General features: G+C 46.0%; 1 protein-coding gene across 2 annotated transcripts in view; it reads right to left on the reverse strand.

Annotated features, from left to right (window-relative positions):
- The window catches only part of EFHC2 (EF-hand domain containing 2), an 82,098-nt gene extending 61,816 nt beyond the window's left edge, over nt 1–20,282 (reverse strand). The window contains exons 1-2 of one of the 2 annotated variants that reach the window (XM_088444916.1): nt 20,210–20,282; nt 5,909–6,097 (exon numbers count right to left, since the gene is read on the reverse strand). In XM_088444916.1, the coding sequence (XP_088301042.1) occupies nt 5,909–6,097; nt 20,210–20,251 (231 nt within the window). In that variant the 5' untranslated portion in view covers nt 20,252–20,282. The remainder of the gene's footprint in view (nt 1–5,908; nt 6,098–20,209) is intronic. The other variant, XM_088444917.1, reaches the window with a different exon arrangement.
- Nucleotides 20,283–22,624: the final 2,342 nt, after the last annotated feature.

Genomic DNA, 22,624 nt, shown 5'->3' on the forward strand with positions numbered 1-22,624 from the left:
GTTGTGTGTACGGGTGACCCGCGACCACCTGTACATTTGCTGCAGGGAACTGCCGACACTGACATCTAAACTGAGTGGGCAAATTTAAATGTTCGCCCGGTTGTGATGTCAGGCCAGACACATCAAGTGGCTGATTGGTAAGTACAGGTTGAGTCTCCTGTATCCAAATATTCCAAAATACGGATTAATTTGGCATGACTGAGATAATGAAACCTTTGATTTTTGATGGTTCAATGTACACAAACTTTATCTAAGACACAAATTATTAAAAATATTGTATAAAATTACCTTCAGGCTGTGTGTATAAGGTGTATATGAAACATAAATGAATTTAATTTCTGTACACAAACTTTGCTTGAGCAACAAAATTATTGAAAATATTGTATAAAATGACCTGCAGGTTGTGTGTATAATGTGTATATAAAACATAAATGCATTCTGTGTGTCCCATTCCCAAGATATTTCATTATGATATGCAATTATTCCAAAATACGGAATATTCCGTTATCCAAAATACCCCTGGTCCCAAGCATTTTGGATATGGGACACTCAACCTGTATATAGCTTTACCAATCAGGCACTCTGGCGGCGGATTGGTCTGCTGACCTATCCTTCGTCAAAGTCAGTACCGAGCCTTAAGATCACATAAGGCTGGTTACAATGATTAAGTCATGATTCAGTAAGCAGATGAACCCTTTAGAACCACAGCCTGAGAATCAGATGATGCTAACTAATTTAAGTCATTTAGGGGGGAATTGAATTAGCCGCAGTTATTTACCGCGGGGTCATTGATGCCCTGGGACTATACAATTAGCCCCAAAGGTATCCTGCAGGTTGCACTTAACAGGGATTTATTTCCGGTTCTGATCTGACCTGAAAAGAAATACCCGATAAATTGCCTATTAACAGGTGAAGAGACCCTGTAGACGCAAATGTCAATGAACTTATCACAGATCCTATGTGTTATTGCCTGTTAACGGGTCTCAGGTGAAAAACGGGCTCAAATTGAATAGTCCCGGACGTTAAAGCCCAAGGCTACCACCCATTTTCACACCTGTTAAATTAACGGATCTAATTGAATCCCCTTACAGTGTACAGAGAAAATACCTGTCAAAGGGGTAAATACAAATGCAAAAGAAAAAAATGCAATCAGAGCTCTATCATGAAATAATAAAATGCATACAAATAAATAGATGTTAGGTTAGAAAGTGTAATCAACTAAATAACTACTATAGATATGTATTATGTTACAGCAACTGAGTATAATTGAATAATGTTTGTTTATTGCAGAGTAAATATAAGTTACATATATTTAAAGCAAGAATCCGTCTCATGTGACTTCTAGACAGTCCCCTTTGTAGAGGAGGATTTTAGGGCAAGGGAAGAGGGTTAGGGACAATTTAGAATTACGCTCACCCCCAGGGCACATAATATGCTCTAATTGGAAGCAGTCATGTCCCCAGAGAGATTTTACTATGACCCTTTCTCAGCGGCTGTCCTGATCCCCCCACCTCAAATGTTTTGAGGTATACCCATGGACTACTGGATGGACTCATCAGCCCAAGATGAGTCACATGACACTCTCTATAAGACTACATGTATTATGTGCACAGACGTTTTATCTGAGGGGACCCTTGTGCAACCTCTGTTTGGGGCTTCCCCTTCACACTGGTACATTCGCAGTGAAGACATTCTGCCAGGATCCTGGCTTTGTGATCTACTGCCAGGTACGTGCAGTCAGCGTAGGCAGGAGAGGCAGAGCCTCCCCTGTCATACTCCTGAAATTTGATATAAAAATTATTAGAATAATACAAAGTAGATATTTATAACTTATAAACATCTTCTTTGTTTATTGTAATCATTTTTATAGATAACACTCACCAGCATTGTGGAGCTCCCTGGGACTACAGGCTGACGAGAGATGAGGCAGCAACAGCCCAGCCTCACTTCTGTATAGTCAGACATTGCTTGCAGAGCTGAGAGCGGGGTCACACCATGGGTAGAAAGAAAGCTAAAAAAGACATGCCTCTGAGTATAGGGGGCATGCCTAGAGCACTGATGGACACCTTGAATATGTCATCCAAGTGACCAGGAAGTGCAGTGCAGTGTTTAGAGATTGGAGCTCAGCAACAAGAGAAGACACAGTGATGCAGGTAGGAGAAATAAATGGACACTGACGCTTAGTGTAGTGAGGGAAGAGTTACAGTGAGAAGTCGGTGAGACAGGCTCCCAGCACTCAGACCCATCTCCATGTGTGCCTCCCCAGCCATTGACCTCACCGCACGTCACTGTCTACTGGCAACGTGGCAGGTGGCTTAGCATACATTTGCAAATTTGTATAACTAAGTTTTCTGCATGTAGAGTATTACTGCAGTGTGCTAGCAGAACTCTTGTGGGTTTTTTTCTTGTCTAATTAACCCCTCCCTTACAAGCACCTTTGGTAAAGTAATAAATTGACTGAGCAATTTGTATATCGAAGGTACAGAATAAACAAAAATTAAATAATATTTCAGTATTATGTCCATGATGCAGAGTGCCACCTACAGGTGCAACAAAATGTAGAGGTCTATAGTGTTCCCTCTAGCTCCGGCGGGAGGCAGGGCGCCCTTTATTTTAACACATCAGTGTATACAATAAGGCCTATAAAAGGTTTGCTTTATGCATAAAAAGACCATTGTGATCCTGATGAGGGAATTGCTGATCCATTCCTTGCTGATATTTCCTGAATGTTAGATGATTTATGTATGTTGGATAACCTTCAAAATAAAAGATAACCCCAGAAGAAGTCTTGTCAGACAAAAAGCGTAGGGTTACATTTAATTTAAGATTCATTTTGGAGCAAGCAACCGGAAAAATCATGTCCCTGAAAGGGTGAAAAATTGTATGACGAATTGCCAAACTGTATATGATTTTATACTCTGTAAAAGTACTATTCTAATAAATTGTGGTCATAAGAAAGTTTTTTTTATTATTTTAGGTTGCCTATAATAATATATTTGTATCAATTGTATGGGCTTTTCATGCAGACAAATGAACAAGTAGACCAAGTAGTCGGTTAACATCTATAACCATCTTTCAGTTTAATATATAACCTAAGATTTTAAGAAAATAGCACCCACTCCAAACTTTGTAAACATATTACTATTGGGTGATCATACTCTATTATTATTCTGCGATACCAGGGCCAAATGTGGGCTTTTATTTCAAAGACAGAGAGATGTGACGACGAAGGGGAGACAGTATTGGAGTAACGGGAAAGAGAAAGGGATGGGAGGAAGAGGGGAGAGATGGGAAGAAGAGAGAAAGAACAACAGAGAGATGGGAGGAGGAGGTGAGAGAGATGGGAGGAAGAGGTGAGAGATTGGAAGAAGAGTGGGAGAACAATAGAGAGATGGGAGGAGGAGGTGAGAGAGATGGGAGGAAGAGGTGAGAGATGGGAAGAAGAGAGGAAGAACAACAGAGAGATGGGAGGAGGAGGTGAGAGAGATGGGAGGAGGAGGTGAGAGAGATGGGAGGAAGAGGTGAGAGATTGGAAGAAGAGTGGGAGAACAACAGAGAGATGGGAGGAGGAGGTGAGAGAGATGGGAGGAAGAAGTGAGAGATGGGAAGAAGAGAGGAAGAACAACAGAGAGATTGGAGGAGGAGGAGGAGGAGGAGGAGGAGGAGGAGAAGAGAAAGAGATGGGAGGAAGAGGTGAGAGATGGGAAGAAGAGGGGGAGAACAACAGAGAGATTGGGGAGGAGGAGGAGAGAGAGATGGGAGGAAGAGGTGAGAGATGGGAAGAAGAGAGGAAGAACAACAGAGAGATTGGAGGAGGAGGTGAGAGAGATGGGAGGAAGAGGTGAGAGATGGGAAGAAGAGAGGAAGAACAACAGAGAGATAAGAGGAGGTGAGAGAGATGGGAGGAAGAGGTGAGAGATGGGAAGAAGAGAGGAAGAACAACTGAGAGATTGGAGGAGGAGGAGGAGGAGGAGGAGGAGGAGGAGGAGGAGGAGAAGAAGAGAAAGAGATGGGAGGAAGAGGTGAGAGATGGGAAGAAGAGAGGAAGAACAACAGAGAGATGGGAAGAGGAGGTGAGAGAGATGGGAGGAAGAGGTGAGAGATGGGAAGAAGAGAGGAAGAACAACAGAGAGATTGGAGGAGGAGGAGGAGGAGGAGGAGGAGAAGAGAAAGAGATGGGAGGAAGAGGTGAGAGATGGGAAGAAGAGGGGGAGAACAACAGAGAGATGGGAGGAGGAGGTGAGAGAGAGATGGGAGGAATACAGCAAAAGAGAGAGATGGCAGGAAGTGGGGGATTGGAAAGAGATGAGGGGAGATGAGGCAGAACGAGTGGGAAAAAACTGCAACTCCGTGAACAACAGCTAATGACCCTATGAATGACGGGGCCAGTGGCTACAATACTAGTTCAATATAAAATACTTCTTCTTATATATAAGGCTATCAACAAAACAACACTAACATACATCTCTTCAATTTTTTTTAATTATCTCCCAACTCGACCCTTCCTCTATGCACAATATCTGCCTCTCTCATCCAAATTTATTACCTGCTTCCATTCATGGTAACAGGATATTTGTTGGGAATGCCCTACCTCACACAACAAGACTTTCTTCTAGATTTTAAACCTAGACGCATTCCCTGAAAACGTATCTTTTTAGACAAGCTGATCAAATTCCATAACCAACCACGTAACTTCCATCATTAACCTTATTCTACCCAATTACCTCTCTTCTACGCAGTTCACACAAAACTTACAGTTGTTCTCTTTCTACACTCACACAACCCTCTGACCTCAGGCTAAATCTGCTGTGTGAATGGATCATATAGCCCAGCAAAAACCTTTTACCTTTGCAATCTGGCTGCACCAATATACAATTTGTGGATGTAGTCATAATGTCGACAGGAATACGCAGGCGCTATATATAATAAATGTTAATAAATAGTAATAAATAGCAGTCAGTAGCCAGAGTAGAATAGAGCTAAAGGAATCTAAAATTAGGAAACCTAAAAAACACCTTATAATATGAATTTCAAATAAGTCCCAGTGGCAAACGCAGGATTTTGAAAGGGGGGTTTCCAAATAATCGCCCGCCCGCCCCCCCCCCCCAGCAGTAGAATAATATGGCATCTGGCTGCATTAAAAAAAAAAAAATACTGGGACTCCCAGCCCCCGTCACCCTACCTTCCCCCCCCCCAGCAGTAGAATAATATGGCACATGGCTGCAGTCACACAAAAAAAAAAAAAACTGGGACTCCCAGCCCGTCCCCCACCCCCCACAGCAGCAGTATAGCAGACTGGCAGTGGAATATGGCAGTGCCTACCCTACCCCCCCCTCCAGCAATGGATGGCACCTGGGTGCAGTCACAAAAAAAAAAAATACTGGGACTCCCAGCCCGCTCCCCACCCCCCACAGCAGCAGTATAGCAGACAGTCTGGAAGTGGAATTATATGGCAGTGCCAGGGGGGGGGGAGCGGGCGGGCGGCGGGGGCTGGGAGTCCGATTAATACTCGGACTCCCAGCCCCCGCCGCCGGCCTGCCCGCAAGATCCCCGGCACTCCCCCGACACATACTGGCCGCAGGATCAACAATTCAGCGGCCGGGCCACTTACATCTTACGGCCGCCGCCCGGGGGCCGAACTCTGCAGGTACGGAGGCGCGGCAGACAGTCCACAGCGGCGCTGAGTGGAGTCACGGTGCCTGCCTGGGAACTGGCTGGGAAGGGCTTGCGCGCTGCAGCTCCCCCTACAGCCAGCCCAGGCAGTGTCACAGTCTTCCTGAAAAAAAAATGTTTTAAGCAGCGCTGCTCGCCGGGTCGAACAGGGGGGGTTTCCAGGGACTCGGAAACCCCCCCTGCGTGCGCGGGTGCTCTTAGTTCATATAAGTAAAATGAAAACATACATACAAACCTGTTTGTCAAATGCTACCCAAGATGGAGAATCGCTGCCCACTCCTGGGGGATATACACTGATGTTAGGCTTTAATTTCTGTCCACTAAGAGGCTCTCCCCCTATTCCTGGCTTTTCTTCTCCCAGCAACATAGAGATGTCATTGCAGTAGCCGAAGTGTTGAGACTTGTGGAACTTTTCTTTCCCTAACTGAAAATACAAATTATGTGTTATATATAGATATAAACTGTAGATGGCATAAGGCACCTTCTCTGTATCTTGTTAAGAAATATATTTATTCAAATATGCTAAACAATTACATTTAAAATAACTGTAGTTTCAAGTCAGAAGACTGTATTTGAAGTATTTAGGCCCAGATTTATCAAAGAGTGATATTCTTGTTATCACTCTTTACTAATCCTAAATGGTGCTCCAACCAATCATTTTTTAAACACATGACAGTTAGGATCTGATTGGTTGGAGCATCATTTAAGATTAGTAACAACAAGAATATCACTTGCTGATAAATCTGGGTCTATTTATTAAACTAGATTTGCTGCCAATGAGGCTTGGCACATTTTTTATGTAGTGTGGCTATCATTTGCAATGCAGTCCATAAACCTCTCTATGGAGAGAGCCATAACTGGCAATTTACCAAGATCTGGCTAATGCCATGATGGTGTTAGCCCATTGCAGCCTATGGGCTACAATATCACAATTTTTGGGGATAGGGTTAACCAATTTTATTCATCTCTGATAGGTGATAATCATACACCACTATGAATATGACCTATCTGTGGGGGGGAATTCAATTAGCCCCGATAAATTATCGGGGGGAAAAAAGGGAGGTAATCTCGGCTTTCTCATCCGAGGCTATTCAATTATGCTCCCTTCACCTGTGTTAACGCCTGTTGAATGAATGGATTAAGGTACGTTAACTCAGCTTAACAGGTGTTAACACCCGGAATCCGTGAAAAGTTAATGGATTTGGGCGTTAAGTGGTTGTTATCCCCTGATAACAACACATTTATCTGGTATTTCTTTTCGGGTCTCATGAGACCCGAAAAGAAATCCCTGTTAAGTAGGGCTAATTCAATAGCCCCTGGCGTTCAATTAGAAAGCGGTAAACTACAGCGGCTAATTGAATCTTGCCCTTTATGTCATGCCTATATGTGGGCATGAAGCTGTATTCCATAAGAACTGAGAGTGCCCCTGCCCCTACCTAAAGCATCTCCTACCCACCTCTCGGTTGGCTCCCAAATAGAGCAGTTTCATAAAAGCTATCTTGGATTCAAAACAAGGCTGCCTCTTCCCTGGGAGCCAGCTGAGCTGCTGGGAGAAGACAATAGTAGTGGTCAGATCAGCAGTCTATGCCCCAAGGAGGAAGGGTGGGGGTGTGTGTGTAAGGCATGCTGACTATGGGCCTGATTCAGACCCGCTCACAAGCGCTATGCGCTCGCAAGCGGGTCGATTGTTAGGCAGTGCGAACTGCGCGTGCGCAAGCCCCGGAGCGAGCGCACAAAGCAAAGTTGATCGGCAGCTCGCCCCGTTTGGAAGGCGGGGCGGGGGGGTGGCTGGGCAAACGGAGGCGTTCCTGCAGGAACGCCTGCCGTTTGTGGGCGGCCCTACTGACATCACTCGTGATGTCAGTAGGTGGACTTCCTGCTCTATTAGATCAGGAAGTCCACTGGGGCTTGCGGCAACGAGACCCTACCACAAGGGTCTTGTCGTAAGCCCGATGGTCGCGATGGTCTTGACCATCGCAATCATCACCTGGCCGCAGCTATGTGAGCGGCCAAGAGGCCACAACTAAAAAAACAAGCGCCCGCCCTGATTCAGAGTGAGCGATCGCTTTTTGCGAGCGTCTCTGAATCAGGGCCTATGGGCCTAATTCAGACCCGCTTGCGAGTGCTGAGCTCTTGCAAGCGAGTAGATGTTGGGTCAGTGCACATGCACACGATGGAGGCGGCTCCGTCGTGCGCATGCGCGAGACCCGGCTAGCGACGGGCAAGCCGTCGCTCTGGGTCTCACTACAAAGGGGGCGTGCTGTCGATGGTGAGTGACAGCACGCCTCCTTTGTTGGGCGTGCTGGAGGCATGGCTGCCCAGACGGAGGCGTTTCCATGGGAACGCCTACCGTCAGGGGCCGGCCCCACTGACATCACAAGTGATGTCAGTGGGAGTGCTTTCGGCTCTGATAGAACCGAAAGCACTCCAGGGCTTGCGGCAGACGAGACCCTACCACAAGGGTCTCGTTGCAAGCCCGATGGTCGCGATGGTCTTGACCATCGCGACCATCTTCCTGGCCGCTCGCTATAGCTGTGGGTGGTCACCCACAGCTATACGAGCGGCCAGGAGGTCGCTCTCAAAGTGAAGAAGGACGGCCCTGATTCAGAGCGAGCGCTCTGTCAGAACGTCCGGCTCTGAATCAGGGCCTATGTCCGGGATAGGGAAAACAGCCTATGTACCACACACCCTCTGAGGCTATGTTTGCTGAAATATTTAGGATTTTGGATATTATTTTCCTATCTCGTGCATGTCTATAAGTTTATCTCTAATGTCTTAGAATGGTCTGTTGACTTCATTTTCGAAGCTTTCCTTCAGATTCATATTATTACCAATGTTATTTGAATTATGGGTCTTTTATCCATAAAAGCTGACCTGTTTAATGATTTACAGTTAGAAGCTAATTGAAAGCCAATTGTTAGGGTAATATCTTTTCAGGGGTTGAATACTTCTGCAATCCACATTTAGTATTTTTTTATAATCTGCAGACAAATAATAAATGAGGAGTTTGAAAATGTACTTTAGAGTATACTGCAGTATACTAGAATACTTTAGAGTATACTAGTGTGCTGTGGGCGGTTGTGAAGTGTGCCGTGGCGGTCACACATTATAGAACAGCAGAGTGCAGACTGGGCTGCCGCTGAGCTCCTCTGGGAGGCTCAGGCGCGCCCTGGCCGTGACCTGCCTAGACGCAAGCCAGTCCGCCTGCTTCGACCCCCCCCCCCGAGTTCCGCCTTCCCACCCACCCGCCTGACTGCCTGCTCGCCTGCACTGTGTGAGAGACAGTTTTTTGTTTTTTTTGGTGGTTGATATTTTTATGTGGGGACCAACCAATTTTGTGGGGAGCAATGTGTTTTGTTTTTGTTTCTGTGGGGGCCAGCCATGGCTATTTTTTTTTTTGTGAGGAGCAATGTATTTTTTGTTGTTGTGGGGAACAATGTGTGTTTTATTTCTCTGGAGACAATGTAGTGTGTTTTATTCCTGTGGAGGTCAATGTAGTGTGTTTTATATCTCTTGGGCCAATGTATGTGTGTTTTATTCCTGTGGAGGCCAATGTAGTGTGTTTTATTACTGTGGGGGCCAATGTATGTGTGTTTTATTTCTCTGGAGCCAATGTATGTGTGTTTTATTTCTCTGGAGACAATGTGTGTGCGTTTTATTCCTGTGGGGGCCAATGTAGTGTTTTATTTCTCTGGGGCCAATGTAGTGTGTTTTATTTCTCTGGGGCAAATGTAGTGTGTTTTATTTCTCTGGGGCCAATGTAGTGAGTTTTATTCCTGTGGAGGCCAATGTAGTGTGTTTTATTACTGTGGGGGCCAATGTATGTGTTTTATTTCTCTGGAGACAATGGCCTTCATTCAGAGGCGGCTGTACGGTCTACGACCGCCTCGATGTTTGTCAAGTGCGCATGCGGAGTCGATGTTGATTGACAGCTCGCCCTGTTTGGAAGGCGGGCCGGGGGGTGGCAGCTCAAACGGAGGCGTTCCCATGGGAACGCCTACCGTTTGGGGGAGGCCCCACTGACATCACTAGTGATGTCAGTGGAGAGCTTCCGGCTCTGACAGAGCCAGAAGCTCTCCAGGGCTTACGACAACTGAGACCCTAACCTACGGTCTCGTCGTAAGCCCCGATGGTCGCGATGGTCTCTGACCATCGCGACCATCACCCTAGCGGTCGTTGCATCCTCCGACCGCCTCTGAATGGGGCCCAATGTGTGTGCATTTTATTCCTGTGGGGGCCAATGTAGTGTTTTATTTCTCACTTACATACTGCGTAATGCTGGGTACACACTTGGTGATATATCGTTCGTTCTATCGATGAGCAATATATCGCGAGTGCATCGACGTGTGTGTACACCTATGTCTGTGAATGACATCGGTCACAAACATATCAGGTCTGCTCTGCAGCACAGCTTTCAGATATTATGCATCTGCATGTGTGTATAGGCGACCCGCTGACCGTCCATACACTTGCTGTAGGGACCGCCAACACTGCTGTCTCAACGGGGCGGGCAAATTTAAATGCCCGTCCAGTTGTGACTTCAGCCCAGTCAGATTGAGCGGCCGATTGGGAAATGTGTATATGTAATGCCCCATAAATATGCCCCATTCATTGGTGACAGTGGGGAGAACTGTAGATGGCTCACGAGCTGGCACGCGGTTAGAGAGACTGGGACCCGCAGCAGGTGAAGACCCAACAGGAGGGGATAAAAGACTCACCGGTGGTTGGTCGTCAGTTGGGAGAGCCGGATGAGGATCGGAGCTGCACTGTTATATATATATATACAGCACATCGTCTAGTTCAGTGGTTCTCAAACTCGGTCCTCAGTACCCCACACAGTTCATGTTTTGCAGATCACCCAGCTGCGCACAGGTGTATTCACTACTCACTGACACATTTTAAAAGAGCCACATGTGGAGCTAATATCTCACTTGTGATTCTGTGAGGAGACATTGAAAACATGCACTGTTTGGGGTCCTGAGGACCGAGTTTGAGAACCTGTGGTCTATTGTGTATGAGCCCTAAGGCAGCCTCAGCAGAAGTGACACCAGTAACCCGCCCCTTTAGTCGGGGCAGATAGGGAGACTTGGGGGTATATTTACTAATGTGCGGGTTTTTAGAAGTGGTTTTGTTGCCCATAGCAACCAATCAGATTCTACTTAACATTTATCTAGCACCTTCTAGAAGGTAATAGCTAGAATCTGACTGATTGCTATGGGCAACAAAACCACTTCTAAAAACCCGCACCTTAGTAAATATACCCCTTTGCAGCAGTGATTGACAGATGAGAGAGCTGTACAGAATAGCAGCTGCTGGCAACTGATGCAGATCAGGAGCTGCCTGGGAGCTGATTAACAGGAGAAGTACAGGAAACCCACTCTTTATTAACTACTTGTCCAAAATACTACTACCCTCACTGACTTCATTAGTGCAGAGAGGAAGAGAGCAGCTGTGAGGGACACAACTCCACAAAGTAACATTGTGCAGCTCAGACTGCAGATACACTATATTAATGGAGGATTCACACGTTAATAGATTCTACATTGAAGGTCAGGATCAGGATTCTATTGATAAAAATAAGCAATCTCCTATGTGCACCGACAAAAGATTTCAAGAGTAAGGGTAATGACTGTTGGAAGAAGGTTATTTAGGGTATTTATGGCTATGGCTTAATGCAGAGCCGGCCCTAGGCATAGGTAACCTAAGCAAATGTCTAGGGGCATCCAAGCCTGCCTAGGGCCGGCAGAAGTTTGGGGCAGGCACAGCCGGGGCACCTGCTGCCGGGTGGTCAGAAACTCTGGCAGTTGTTATTGCTGCTGCGCATCATCCACAATTGAAGCTAAGCTAACAGGCCAGGGTGATGGGTGCTGTGCTAGGTGATCGGTGCTGTGATCTGTGCTGTGCTGGGAGAGCGGTGAGGGGTGCTAAAAGCACAGTATAATGGAGGATGGGGCCACAGCAAAGCGATACCCTGGCCCTTCCAGGAGGCCACACCCCTTTTCAGAATCCCTCTGGGAGGGGCAGAAGGGTCACCACCCAAACTCTTGCCTAGGGCACTAATTTGGCTGTGGCCGGCTCTGGCTTTATGGCTATGACTTGCCACTTCAGCCTGCCTGGACTATGCAGATATTGAAGCCACCATGCTCAATCTATGCTCAGCTCGGCACTGTGGGCCTGATTCAGAGCCGCTCGCTCTGGGCGAGCTGTCACTCAACATCGACAGCTCGCCCCCTTTGGTGCGAGACCAGGATCGTCAGATTGCCCGTCACTTGCCGGGTCTCGCGCATGCGCACTACGGAGATGGCTCCGTCGTGCGCATGCGCTGTGGGCCACCATCGACCCGGTTGCGAGCGCCCAGCGCTTGCGACCGGGTCTGAATCAGGCCCTGTGTGTATTCCTGCAGACAGGCTCAGCCTGCTGGACTCCGCAAAGGCCCATGGGAGGAGGATCTGCTGTTGCTGGGCATGCGCAACAGCCCTCCTCCAGCGACCATTTTTGTTACTGTCCATTGTCTCTGCTCCCCACTCCCGCTGCTGCCGGCTGTATGAGCTGCCACCCAATTGGAGCTGAGCTGAGAGCTCCAATCATGGTAGAACAGCCAGAGCAGAGCCCCCGGCAGTGTCCGTCTGTCCCGGTCCTGCCGCTGCCCGCTGTCAAGCTCGGCTGGCCCTAGACTTGGAATGCCCAAATAGGTATTTGCCTAGTTTACCTATGCCTAGGGCCGGATCTGCTTCTTCTAAATGTGTATCTAGCATAAGTGTAGTTTGTTATACAGACAAAACTGCTCAGAATTATATTTGTTCAGATTTCTTAAAGTGACATTAGGAAATTATCAGTTTACTTAATTTAAAATGTTTTTATGCTGTTTCATGCTATAAGAAAAAAAGATGATATTATTGTAAATGTATTGAAAATGATACTTGGAAGATAAACCACGCCCAGAAATCTGTGAGATAGCCATGTGATACCTGTGTTTCCATTTTCAAGAAATGTATTTACTTTTAATAGTTTTACCAGTTTTTATAAATTAAGTATATAATTCAGATCAAAATATACCACCTTTGATTGATTTTCACACAAACCTCCCCTATCCCTCCCCTGTGCCTAGTACATCAGTGGAGGACTATCAGCAGTGGTCCAAAACATTGATCTCAAGCCATTTTGCATGATGGCACTTACACCTGAATCTCTAATCAGGGCCAGCCCCAGCACAAATTTTTTGGTAAGCGAGTATATGTTTTGGCGCCCCCCTATGCAGTGCCCCTTTTACAGTGCCCCCGGTAGTGGTCCCCCCTGTGCAGTGCCCCTTGTGCCCCCCAGTAGTAAGCCCCTTATATAGTGCCCCTTGTAGTAGTCCCACTATGCAGTGCCCCCAGTAGTGGTAACCCCTTGGAGTGTTCACAGTAGCAGCCCCCCCCTGCAGTAGAGACTCACGTAATAAAAAAAAAAAAAAAACACTTACCTGAAATCCCGCTCCTGCTTCTGGTCCCGCCGCCGCTATCAGCTCCTCCTTCCGTCCTCCCGCGCCAGGCCGCTTTGCATTATGGAAGAGACGTCATGATGTCATGACGTCTCTCCCATTATCCACTGCGGGAGCCGGAAGAGCCGGCGCCGGCGGCTGTGTGTTTGTGCTGTGTAGCGCTGACCGAACTCCGTCCGGTCAGCGCTACACACGCGGTGCAGCTGTGTCACAGAGACACAGGGCCTGATTCAGAGCCGGACGCTATTTGCGCTCGCTCGGTCAGAAAAAGAGGCCGGCTATTTAAATTTAGCACTCGCTCTTTGCGGTCTGTTGACGCCTCTATGTCTGAGCGAGCGAACGAAACATGCGCTCGCTATTTTGTAAAGACGCCCCCTGGCCGCTCGCATCCTACATCATCTCCGCTATTTATTTGATTAATCGAGTACATCGAAAGGCATCTGAACTGCTCGCAGTGCTTGTGGTAGGTTTATCCTACCGCAATCATGCGAACAGTTCAGGGTAAGAGACAACCAAGTGACGTGGTCGATGACGCTGCTTTGTTAATTATGCACACCCTTAAAACGCCCGTTTTGACCAATTGGCACGCCTGCGTTCGCATCTCCACTCCCCATTTTCAAGCACCTTCCCCTGTTACCACCCACAAACGCCTCACCCTGTCACTCAAATTAGCAGGCACTCGCTATTTGGCGAGCGCTCGATTTCCGACTGCAATGACTGGTTGGCGCATGCGCATTACAACCCATACACATGCGCAGTTGTGCGAACATGGCTTGGAGCGAACGAGCGGCCGCATACGAGCGGCTTTGAATCAGGCCCACAGTCTGCCCGCGGCCCGCATGGTACGCAGCTGAGGCGCCCTCCTATGTGGCGCTCTACTCAGCTGCGTACCATGCGTAATGGGAGAACCGGCCCTGTCTCTAATGCATCCTGAGCAAGTGCAAGCTCTGGGAGCGCTGCCCCCCTCGCCTTCCCCTTTTGCTGTTTATTACTAGCAGGCTAGAGGCGGGGGCAACATCCACTGATTCCCAAATTGTGAGTGTAGTTTTTGGCTATGATGTCACAGGCAGCACTAGTGTATCAGTGATATAGTCACACATCAGCCGACAGCTTCACATATAATAAAGTGCCGGCTTCTTATCCGCTATACTGTGTGGGTGCTGTGGGGGGGAAGCAGTCGGGAAGCCAACAGACGTAATCCCGACCGCCGGCTTCCCGACTGTCTAATCCCGGCAAGGCACTAATGACAGGCGTCGAATTAGGATGAGTGACATTATGCCAAACATTCAGTGTTTTAGGGCCTCCTAACAATTAGCGCCATAGGTAACCCCCAGCGTAGTGCAGGTCCTGCCCTCTGACGCACAATGTGCTAATGCTGCTGAAATAGCACATTACATAATAAAATAGATGTAAACAGAATGTAGTTTATTTTGTTTATTAACAAAGGTATCAACTAATAGACATGATTAACTGTAATAAATCCTTTGTGACCCAGCTATAAAGAGCACTATGCCTTTGTATAACATTAATATAATAAACTGTACTGAATACAGGTTGAGTCTCCCATATCCAAAATGCTTGGGACCAGGGGTATTTTGGATATCGGAATATTCCGTATTTTGGAATAATTGCATAGCATATTGAAATGTCTTAGGAAAAGGGCCCAAATCTAAACACAGAATACATTTATGATATATATACACCTTATACACACATCCTGCAGGTAATTTTATGCAATATTTTCAATAATTTGGTGGCTCAAACAAAGTTTGTGTACATATATGAAATTCATGTATGTGTCATATACACCTTATACACACAGCCTATTGGTCATTTTATACTTTATTTTTAATAGTTTTGTGCCTTAAACAAAGTTTGTGTACATTAAAACATCAAAAATCAAAGTTTTCACTATCTCAGTCATGCCAAAAATATTCCGTATTTCGGAATATTCCGTATTTCGGAATATTTGGATATGGGAGACTCAACCTGTACTTGTATTTCCAACTGTTGTATCCTGACAATATTGAGATAAATTACCATTTGTGTTACATTTATAGCAGCATATCAGCTGATTTTGATTGATCATCTTACCAATGAGTAGAATGTCAGTATATGGATATGGCAGTGTGCATTACATTTTAATGACTGCTTTTCAAAAGATCTGTAACCTTACACAAAGTTGGATCATGGCAAATTACCAGCTAAAGCTAAATGTGCGTTTTGTTCTTTATGGTCATATACAGATAGAGCAAAATAGAAATAATTACAAATATTTTAGTAGATGTCTGAAGTATAGACAAGTTATTATACAGTACTTGTATGCAAACATTTATCTAAGTGTAAAGGTCATGAAACAGAGAGAGAGATAGATGGTCTTATTCCCAGGTGGTCTATTTCTTCCACAAAACCTGGAAAAGTCTGCTCAGCAAGCTGCGCTAAATGGTGCATTTTTTTGGTGCATACTACGCCTGCAGGGAGTCAGGATAAGCCGATGTTATATAGGGAAAATTAAATGTAGTTTAGCAGGGTCTGCTAATATATGTTACACAGCCTAGCACCACTCATATTCACACTGTGTTTCCCAGTGACAACTGTAGTACACCTACAATCTACAAACAACATGGTGAATTATTCTAATTGTATACAGCAGCCTAGAAGTGAGAGTTTGCTCTGAGGAACTAAAGATAGAAAATGTTGCCAGATATATACAGCAGTCATAGATGGATATCATATGTATAAATCTATACAATCTGATTAAGTATCCACCTTGCTGCGGGGGATACTTATCACCAGAGCAATTCCGCAATGCTCCAGTTGCTCCAAAAAGCAGCTGTCCCCACAATTAGTAACACTGCTACAGAAGGAGTACCGTTACTTACCTCCCCCCTGGCCGGCTTCTGCGCACGTGTGACTGGAGGCCATGCATGCATTAAGCCCAGGGCCGTTTCTAGGGGCAGACGACCCGTGCAATCGCACGGGGCGCGTCGCCTCCGACCTCTGCAGCAGAAACAGCCTGTTAACTGCCGGGCGCCCGCTGAGATTCAGTTACCAGCGGGCGCCCGGCACAGCAGAGCAGAGCAGCCGGAGAGACGGAGGCTCCGGCTCCCTGCTCCCCCAGTGTGCACTATGGGAGGATGTCATGACGTCTTTCCCATAGTGCAGAGGAGCAGCCGAGCGGACGCCGGAGCAGGACTGAAGGTAAGTATTAGTGTTTTTTTTTTTTATGTGCAGGCAGCCTGGGGACATTACTCTGGGGGCCTTCTGCTGGGGGAGACACCATTACTGGGGGCACCCGGGCACTACTACTGGGGACATTACTCAGGGGGCACTTCTACTGGGGGCATTGCTTAGGAGGTACCACTACTGGGGGCATTACTCAGGGCCCAGGAGCACTACTACTGGGGGCACTACTACTTGGGGCTTTACTACTTTAGGCACTACTACAAAGGGAGCATTACTATTGGGGGCACTAATACAGGGGCATTAATACTGGGGACACTATTACAGGGGGCATTACTATTTCGGGCAATACAACTGGGGACACTACTACTGGGGCACTAAAACAGGGACCATTACTATTGGGGGCATTACTGATGGGGGCATAACTACAGGGGGCACTACTAATGGTGGCATGGCATAGGGGGCACCACTCCTGGGGGCACTACTACTGGGTGTACTGCATAAAGGGCACCACTACTGTGAGCTCTGCATAAGTTGCACTACCACTGTGGGCAATGCATAAGGGGCATAAATACAGGGGACACTGCATATGGGGACAACTACAGGGGGCACTGCATAATGGGCACTTTTGCCTGAGAGCCAGTGGGGGGGAAGCCTAAGACCTGTCAGGATGGAATAGTAAGTTAGGGGGCTGGAATGAAGTGTGTATTATGTGATTCTTGTTTTTTCAATGTGTTTTATGTGGTTCTGGATTTAATAATGTATTTGAGGTAGATGTGGTTTTAAAACGTAGTTTATGTGCCTCTGGCTTTTCCAATATATTTTATGTGGAAGTGGTTTGTTGCAGTGTATTTTATGTGGATCTGGCTTGTATTTCCAATGTGCTGGGTTCGCTCCCAACGCGACTAAAAACGAGTGTGATGCAAGGTCATACTTCTGCAAATGTCACACCAAAGGCATGCACACAGAAATGCGGCGTGGGCTTGTGACAGCTAGGCCACACCCCATTTTTTGAGCGCGCATGCTGTCTGTCTTTTGTTTGGCTACATATATTTTTCAGCGCTTTGCCTCTGACAGGATAGCCACCCCTGTACTCAGTAGTCACAATGGCTGTCATTCTGTGGTCTTTCCAGAACACACTCCCTTACTGTGATACCACACCCCCTCACGATAAGGCCACGCCCACTCCACAATATTACTGCTTCGAGGGGGGGGGGCGCATTTTGACTGCTCGCACTGGGAGCCTCAAACCCTAGAAACTGCCCTGATTAAGCCGCTGGGTATGCAGTTAGAGGCGGCAGAGGGATCCACTCGAATCCCTCTTCATATCCCGGAAATCCTGTCCATAGGAAGGAGCGGGGTATCGAGCAAGCACAAGAACAAGCACACTCAGAAAACATTGTCTTTGGTGTCTCCTGAATACGTAACGGGCAATTTAAGGGTTCTATTCATCATCACTTAATTTCTACAAAAGCAGATGAAAATGAAAATTTTCACCTACTTTTTTAGAAATTAATTTTTTGGGGGGCCAATCATCACAAAGGTAACGCAGGAGATATAACAGATATCTCCTGCTTTCACTCCCGATGTGGCCCACTGTCCCCATACACAAGTATGGGGACCTAAATTCATCAAGCTCCGAAAATACAAAAACAATATTTTCGGAGCTTGACTTCAGGAGCATTCACCATCTTCAGATGGCATTTGCTCAAAAACCCCCGCTCCTTCCCTAGGGTGAGCAGTCCCGGGTTGCAAAGATCGATCCTTTTGGATCCCTCCGCCCCTGTCTGGCTCCTTCAGTTGGACACTAGAGCTTTGTGTGCCTCAGTGAACTCAGGTGCAATAGCATGCTAAGGGGTCTATTTACTGAGCAGTGTTAGGAGAAAGAGTGAAAAGTGATAAGAAAGTGATAAGGTGCCAGCCAATCAGCTCCCAACTGTCATTTTTCAAACACAGCCTGTGAGATGACAGTTGGGAGCTGATTGGCTGGCACCTTATCACTTTCTTATCACTTTTCACTCTGAGTCAGACTGGGCAGTGCTAAGTCTCACTGCTACTTTCGTACATGTTGTGGCAAATATTAAATGCTATGTTTTTATTATTTTGGTAATAGTGTTCTTGGAAGACTGCACAATAAACCCAAGAATAATTAATAACAATAAATTATCCATGATAAATGAGGTATTTTAGTATTTAGATACTCTGAATAGAACCCTTTCAAAATATATTTCTGTAATAGTTCAATTCAAAATGCTACACATGAGTATCTAGACCGTTCCTGTTATACCCCTTTTACACCAGAGCAAAAACCAGGGTTTTTGCTGGGTCTACCCGGGTCACAGCTCAGTGTAAAAGGGTCACTGAAAAATAACCTGGGTCAAGTGACCCTGCAATCCAACCCAGGTAGCTTCCAGGGTTGGACCCAGGATGGACCCAGGTAATGGTGCAGTGTAAACGGTGCAACCCAGGTTATCTGACCTGGATCATGCCTAAAATGAGCGGATTGGTGGTTGTCGAGCATTCACCTCCCACTTTTTATGACCTCACAGGTTTAGCAGGGCAGACCTGAGTTCAGTGTGAACAGGGCTGACCTGGGAGTAACCCAGATCAAAGGTGCAGTGTAAATGGGTCTGACCTGGGTCGGACCAGGGTTGGAACCATGTCCAAAAACCCAGGTCGGACCTGGGTTTTTGGTGGAAAAGAGGTATTACAGACCAATTAGAGCACAAGAGGTGGAAGAAACTTATCTCACTTGTACCCCTTTCAGACATCTCGAGAATCCCGGGAATTTGGCCATCCTCGGCCAAATTCCCGGGTACCCGAGTCTGTCTGAAAGGTACCAGGGTTTTTCCCGGAACTTAAATCCCGGGAAATTACCCTGCTTCTGTCTGAATGGTGCTACCCGGAAATTTACTACTCCCGGGCAGCACCAAGCAGCTTTTACATTGACAATGAGTTGACAGCACTCTGCGCTGCTGCTCATTACAATGAGTTGGCAGTGCAGAGCGTCTCTGCACTGCTACTCATCACTCCCCGCACCGGTGGCTGTGGCGCTGACAAACGAGTCAGCGACCATGGCCGGGTCCTCACACCGGCGCTGGAGACCGCCGGTGGTTTGCAGCCACAGCGGGCCGCCCGCACTCCCGCTGGACCGCCAGGGTAGATAGGAGTTATTATATTATAAATAGGAGTTATTTTATTAACTATTTAATAGAGGCTGCACTTTGATTGGATGGCTGCCTGCTGCATGATGATGACATCATCAGCGGCAGCCGGAGAGGGGATAGGTTAGGAAGAGCAGAGGAGAGGCAGGTAATATTTAAAACTAAAAAACCTGGCTTATGTCTGAAAGGGGCCTACCTGGGAATTTCCCGGGTAGACACTGCAGTGTGAAAGGGGGGTCTCAACCAAATACCCGGGAATTTGCACAGGAGAAATTCCCGGGTCTGAGCAGGAAATTTCCCGGGTTGTATGTCTGAAAGGGGTATTGGTGGCAAACTAGCCCAGTAGTGTATAAAAAAGTAACAAAACCCTCTACTTTTACCTCCATTTTATACCCCAAAATGTATCTGTGTAGGTAAAGGAGCTGCCTGTTTCTAATACAATATGGAGTTATTTTACCCCCATTATAAGGAACTTTAATTTCTACCTTTTGTTTGTTCAAAATGTATAGAACTCCCCATAGAGATGGAAGAAATGTGCAACAAAAGCTACCTATTATAATTCTCAAATCACTGGAACAATAGGAACTACATCAGGGATACTGTTTACACAGAACAGTTAATATCTTAGCATATCACATACATTGAAATCCACATACAGTTCTATATTATCTACTACAGGTATAAAGCAACACATACAACTTATACATACATTCCTATTAAAGGAGTTTCCTGGCAGGAGAGGTAGAGCCATGATGGTGATCAGAGGTCCTTGTCAGTCTCTGTGGAAACAAACTCCGGTCCGATGTAACCACTGAGCTGCCGCTTCCATGGAGACCGCATTGTTTCCACCTCTGTTACCTAGTAACAGCTCAGCTTATGGTGAAAGCTTTTTTTTTTTTTTTTTTTTTTTTACTGTATAACTTTATTTAGCGATTAAAACACTGCCAATAGCCTTAAATGTCTTGTATTGCAAATGGTAGTTATTATGTTTTAGAAGAACTTGAAAGAGTTCCTATCAGAAATGATCACTGTTACTTTGTCATTTAAAATAAAATTTAGCATAACATTAAACAAAATACGAAGCATATCAATTTATTGGAAAACAATCCATGACCATTTAGCAGCGGAGAGCTGACAGTATATCTTTAATCCTCTTCGTTATAACGTTTTAATAATTTAAAAGAATAATTACAGTATATTTCAAACTATGAAATATGGGAACTAAATATGTACTACTTACTGAAGAAGGGTGTGCTGGGAATTGTAGTTCCAAGAGAAGGCAAAGCATTGCTGCCTACTTCCTGGTGCTATTGCTGTTGATGAATTTGAATTTGTGTTGCTTATCAGCCAGATCTTTTCTCCATGTGTCTCCATAAACCCTGTATTTTAATTAATAACAGGAACGTGGATCATGTGCACATTATGAGACTGTACAGGGATATTATTTGTATAATTTAATGCCATTATTCAGTTAATTACGGGGATTACATGTCATTGAAAATGTGCTGGACGTTGATCATTTAATATAAATATATGAAACAAACTAATACAATGTGCAGCATCATACAAGTGTACGGTTTACTGTTAGTTTTATGAAAAAATAAACAAAATGATACCATATTAGTTTGAAACTATGTAAATAATCTAAACAAAATCACTGTCATAAACTCTTTAGCCAGTAGTGTGGCTTTCAACCATCACTTAGGGGTAGGGATGTGCAGGCTCGGATAGGTTCGAGTTTGCACGTTGAGTTCGGATTTTTCCCTCCAAAAAAACGGAACTCAGAAAGAGGCAAAACGTCATCTTGCATGGACGAACATCATCATTCCTGGACAAAAGTCCAGGAATGATGATGTTTGTCCATGCAAGATGACGTTTTGCCTCTTTCTGAGTTCTGTTTTTTCGAACCTATCCGAGCCTGCACATCTCTTCTTAGGGGCCTATTCATCATCACTTAATTTTTACAAAAGCAGGTGAAAATTAACAGTTTCAGCTGCAATTGTAGAAATTTAGTGTCTGGGCCATTCAGCAAGAAGATAGGATATCTCCTGCTTACCTTTCCGCTGTCCCCATACTAGTATGGGGACAGAATTAATCAAGCTCCGAAAACACAATATTTTCGGAGCTTGATTGCGGGAGCATTTGCCATCTTCAGATGGCGAATGCTTCCGCTACCCGCTCCTTTCCTATGGGAAGGAGTCCCAGGTTGTGAAAAGGGATCCTTTTGGATCCCTCTGCAGCTGTCCGACTCTTTTCGCTGGACGTCGGGGCTCTTGTGCGCATGCATGGCCTTTAGGTCATGCATGCGATCTAGTGTCACTGCTCCGAAAGGAGCAGTGAAGGAAGCTCGCAGGGACAACTTTTTTCCGCATCAGCTGTCTCCTCGCCGGAGCAATGATGAATTGCTTCGGCATCCACAGCGAGTTAGAAGACGCTCGCAGGGACAAATTTTTCTGCATCAGCTGTCTCCGCGCCGGAGCAGTAATGAATTGCTTCGGTGTCCACGGCGAGTTAGAATGTTAATTATAGGGGTCTGTTCGGACCCCGATAATTAACATCATGAATAGACACTTAAAAGATAATTCAAATTACTTACTGTCTTTAATAAAATAATATAGTGATTGTTAAAAGCTGGACAACTTACCATGCATCCTGACTTGCTGCTTAGGTCATCCGGGAAATGTCGGTGTGCTAGAGGGGGTTGATGGGAGGGGAGTAAAGTCAGGAGCCCTGGGGTAAGTGGTGCTGTAGATCGCATCACCACCATTTGCTATACATGTCATTTAGCTCCAGACTGATGACTACCGCAAAAATACCAGGGCCGTAACTAGGGTAGTGTGGCCGATGCCATCGCACAGAGCAGGGGGCGCTGTTTGGGCCTATCAAATTTCTGTTTATTATCATTCTTGCTTATAGCTTCCTCTTATTTCATCCCCTGCATCTTCTGGCCTCTCCTATCTCTTCCCTGGCCCTTCCCCATGAGGCCATGGCCCTTTTTTGGGTGCATTATGTCCCTTTGAAAAATGAGGGGGGCGCCAATGCTCTTTCTGGCACAGGGCACCAAAAAGTCTAGTTACAGCTCTGAAAAAGACGGTGTACTCTTTCAGGTGTCCAGGAGAGTGCC

Source organism: Taudactylus pleione, unplaced genomic scaffold (assembly GCF_031769625.1).
Source record: "Taudactylus pleione unplaced genomic scaffold, aTauple2 ptg000374l, whole genome shotgun sequence".
In the NCBI taxonomy this organism is placed as follows: Eukaryota; Metazoa; Chordata; class Amphibia; order Anura; family Myobatrachidae; genus Taudactylus; species Taudactylus pleione.